The following is a 4,804-nucleotide window of genomic DNA, read 5'->3' on the forward strand; positions in this document are numbered from 1 at the left end:
ATTGGCTTCCAGTAAAATCCAGAATAGAATTTAAAATCATTCTTCTTACCTACAAAGCTCTTAATGGTCAGGCACCATCTTATCTTAAAGAGCTCATAGTACCTTACTACCCCACCAGAGCACTGCGCTCCCAGAATGCAGGGTTACTTGTGGTTCCTAGAGTCTCCAAAAGTAGACTAGGAGCCAGAGCGTTCAGCTATCAAGCTCCTCTCCTGTGGAACCAGGTTCCAGTTTGGGTTCAGGAGGCAGACACCATCTCCACATTTAAGAGTAGGCTTAAGACTTTCCTCTTTGATAAAGCTTATAGTTAGGGCTGGCTCAGGTAGTCCTGAACCATCCCTTAGTTATGCTGCTATAGGCCTAGACTGCCGGGTGATTTCCCATGATGCACTGAGCTCCTCTCTCCTCTACTTTCTCTCCCTCTGTATGCAACCTCATCCCATTATTGCATGTTACTAACACAACTTCTCCCCTTTCCAGTAGTCTTGTGCTTTCTCGTCTCTCTCCTATCACTTCCTGCAGGTTTTTCTGGCTCTGGGCCTGTGGAGTCTGGATCTGTGGTTGCGAGTTACCTGCGGCCCCCGTGTTCCTGCTCGACACCCTCTGCTACCTCACCTGTTAACTCACCTGAGACGCATCCTGTTAATTAAGTACACCGGCGTGGGTGTCTCACACTAAAGGCATGTGTCTTATCCACTGCTCTATTACCACCGTCTGGATGGTATTACCCTGGACTCAAGCACCACTGCGAGGAATATTGGAGTAATCTTTGATCAGGACAATGAGGCAAATATCTTTTTTAAATGCAAGGGCTGGTTGTGCTAGTAATGTAACTCAAATAAATTAAATGCATACTGTGCCACTGGTGGCTGAGTTTGAAAACAGCTTGGATTACCCTTTCACAATAATGGTGAAATTAAATCGTATTAAGTCTATGCAGAACAGCTGTAGTCTACACACTACATAAACATCTTAATCAGATAATCAGTGGAGTGCTTTTCCTATATTAACAGAATGCTCTCCTGCAGAGCATGGCTTTCATTTGATGGATTTTAGCCTATGAATTCTGTCTTATTCACATTGGTTGATATTTGTTTTATAGCGATTCCCATCAGTGAATTTAACAAACAGAATGCCACCACTAGACCAGTTAAGAAGCAAAGGGAGAGAACAAATATGTGTGGACAAAACAGTCCTTTTGGGCTTTAGTGTGACTCACCACTCTCATCCTGTCCATTCAAAAATGGGTTGCTCCTGTGTTATTGCCACAATAATTCTTTAGATTATTTTTATAGACGCTTCATTAATAATCATATTGTATTGGTTGCCTGGGCTATTAGAGAAGGCAAATCATATGCAGCAACCTTCATATAAACCAAGTGGTTTGGTTGGGTACATGTCCACCAGCGGATTTGAGCAACAATTGTAGGCCGCAAGTATGATATTTTATAGTGATCTTATCAATACCTTCACGTACATAAAAACTAATTGTATTAAACAGCTAACTTGGAGATAATCATCATACAAAGCCAAGTTTCCTTTAATTAGTTTATTGAACGTTTCAATGAGTAGGTTTGTCAAATGTTTGCTAACTTAGCTTTCTGCTGTGATACACAGAGTTCTTTCAACAAAGAAGAGCTCATAACATCAAATAACAGTGGCTGGTGTAAAGATGTGACAGCGATTCAGCAGCACTGCTCTCATGACCTGGAACATTTACTGATACACTGTAAACTGTTCTGCAAAGTTTTTACATTCCACCACAGGCCAACGTGTACGATGCACAGTGCAGATACCAGATACTGTGGGTAGAGCAGATATTCTCAGACTCCTTGGTTATTGTTCTTGGTAACAAAGAAAATCTCAGCAATGAACTCCCCAAATACAGACAGTGTACAGTTATAAAGTGTCCAACCAGAGAGGAGAACACTTTGGATCACTGCTACACCACAGTAAGCAGTGCCTATCACGCCATCCCTCGCACTCCTCTGGGACACTCTGACCACTTGATTCCTGCATACAGGCAGAAATTAAAGTTCTGTAAAACTGTGGTGAGGACATCTAGGCAGTGGACCAGAGAAGCTGTAGAGGATCTTAAGGGGTACTTGGACTGCCCTGACTGGGATGTTTTCAGGACTGCCAACATTCTGGATGAGCTTACAAAGGCTGCACCAGGATGAGTTAAAACAATGACAAACCCTGGTTCACAGCTAAGCTCAGACAGCTAGGTTGGAAAAGGAGGAGGTCTTTCGGAGTGGCGACCGGGAAGCTTTAAGGAATCAAAGTACAGGTTTAGCAAGGCGGTGCGAGATGCTAAACACCTGTATGCAGAGAGACTACAACACCAGTTCTCACAGAAATGACTCTGCTTCTGTCTGGAGAGGATTCAGACAGTTCACCAGTTACAAACCTAAATCCCCCTCACTCCATAAACGGCTCACGCCTTGCCAACAAGTTGAACCAGTTCTACTATTGCTTCGAAAGACAATGGGACAGACCTGACACCATCCCCCGTCACACCTCTGATTAGCCACAGTCCACTATCTCCTCCTTCGCCTCCACATAGGGGGGTTGCTCCACTTAACCCCCCTCCCTCACCATCTTGGAGAGGGATGTCAACAGACAGGAGACAGAAACCCCGAAAAGCAGCAGGGCCAGACTCTGTCTCCCCATCCACCCTGAAGCACTGTGCTTATCAGCTGTCAGACATTTTTAACACCTCACTGGAGACATGTGCCAGCCTGCTTCAAATCCTCCACCATCATCCCAGTTCCCAAAAAACTAAGGACCACAGGACTTAACGACTACAGACCCGACGCATCAGCACGTGAAGCTGGGAAAACATCTCTCTGACTCAAGAACCATCAGCACCGGTTCCCCTCAAGGCTGCGTTCTTTTCCCTCAGCTCTTCTCCCTGCTCAACTTGATCTGTGTCCTTTTATGCTTACTGTGAATATTGTACATTGCTTGTTAATATCCTGTAATATGCTGTATTTTTTTTCCATTCTTTTTTTTCCCCCATTAGAATTATAGTATTATTATTATTATTATTTTGTATACTTTTATCTACTACTATCTCTTTACTTTATCTATATTTATATTTCTATATTTATGAACTAAAGCACCAATATACGGAGGCAAAGTTCCTCGTATGTGAAAATGTACCTGGCAATAAACCCCATTCTGATTCTTAGCTGACGTTACTCTTTGTTACCCCTTCCATATCAGGTTCTCTAGGGACTCTGTGCCTTTCATGCAGACCTATGCATTAAGTTGCTCATCAATGTCACAATGTTGGGGCGGCTGTGGCTCAGGAGGTAGAGCGGGTTGGCCCTTAATCGGAAGGCCGGCGGTTCAATCCCTGGCTCCCCCTAGTTGCGTGTCGAAGTGTCCTTGGGCAAGATACTGAACCCCGAATTGCCCCTGGCTATTCCGCCAGTGTATGAATGAGTGTGAATGTTAGTTTCCGTTTGAGCACTTAGGCTCAGTGTATGAATGTGACTGGTGAATGCAGATGTAGGGTAAAAGCGCTTTGAGTGGTTGAAAAGACTAGAAAGGCGCTATACAAGTACGGAGCATTTACATTTACAATTCCGTGAACTGACCAATCACAGCCTGGAGTGGGCGTGAGATTAAAAAAAGGTTGACGCTCTCTAGCAAATTTTGAAATGTTGAACTTGTTGTTCTGTGTGCACGTTTTTTATTATTGACAAGTTAGAACTTTGCATAAAGAAATGAGAGACTAACCACCATGTAGAGCATTTTGCACAATAATTTAATGACAAACCACAAAAATGAAACCGTTTTGTCCAACTGGAATTCATATTGTACTAATGGTAAGCTATGTAGTAGCCTACACTAATGAACACACTAACAGTAGCCCCAATCAAACTTGAACCACAATGGTGTAATATCAGAAAACTGTTTGATTTGTGAAACAGCTGAATTGTTGAATCTCAACTGCTCCCCCAAAGGCCCATCCTGAGCCAGGAACAACCCTGCATTCTACCCACCAGTGGCTGACGTAACCCAGAGAAACCAAAAATTATGCCAGAGGCACACAAACAAACTCTTGCAACATCATTTTACAGCTCTACAGTTTAATTAGGTTGAATGTAAGTCTCTCTTTCTTTGGAGAACTTAATGAGATCCATGGAGGGCGAAACAGCTTTATAAAAACATCCCTCAAACGTGAGCTGATCACTTTCCAATATCTGTGTTTGGAAAACACATGGTCAGGTACGTATGACTGAATAAAACAATCTGATGACTTCATCAACTTTTGTTATAGAAAATATTAATGGATAATACATTAAATGCAACATACATAACTCTTGATGGGTATGTGGAAGTGCAGAAATATAGATATCTTTATTTTGTGATCATGTTTACAGCATATGTTCTAATAATTTGCAGTAATTCTTCTATTGTGTGCATCATTGTGATTTATGAATCCCTCCATGAGCCTATGTACATTTTCATTGCAGCTCTGTTACTGAACTCTCTTCTTTTCAGCACTGCTATCTACCCAAAGCTTTTGATTGACTTTTTATCTGAAAAACAGATCATATCATATCCAGCCTGTCTCTTTCAGTGGTGTATATATTATGCTCTAGCCACTTCAGAATTTTATCTCTTGGCAGCCATGGCCTATGACAGGTATGTGTCTATATGTAAACCTCTGCAATATCAAACTATCATGAGGAAATCAACTGTCACTATTTTCTTGGTTTTAGCTTGGCTTGTGCCGGCTTGTCAGGTTGTGGTGCCAATTGTACTAAATGCTAATAAAAAACTCTGTAAC

The 4,804-nt window shown here is 42.2% G+C and overlaps 1 protein-coding gene across 1 annotated transcript; it reads left to right on the forward strand.

Annotated features, from left to right (window-relative positions):
- Positions 1-3,649: 3,649 nt before the first annotated feature.
- LOC123965765 (olfactory receptor 11A1-like) lies at positions 3,650-4,801 on the forward strand (the record flags this gene model as incomplete). Its single annotated transcript, XM_046042126.1, has 1 exon — positions 3,650-4,801. A coding segment is annotated over exon 1 (501 nt), but the record flags the coding sequence as incomplete, so codon positions are not given.
- Positions 4,802-4,804: the final 3 nt, after the last annotated feature.

Source organism: Micropterus dolomieu, unplaced genomic scaffold (genome assembly GCF_021292245.1).
Source record: "Micropterus dolomieu isolate WLL.071019.BEF.003 ecotype Adirondacks unplaced genomic scaffold, ASM2129224v1 contig_11199, whole genome shotgun sequence".
NCBI lineage: Eukaryota > Metazoa > Chordata > Actinopteri > Centrarchiformes > Centrarchidae > Micropterus > Micropterus dolomieu.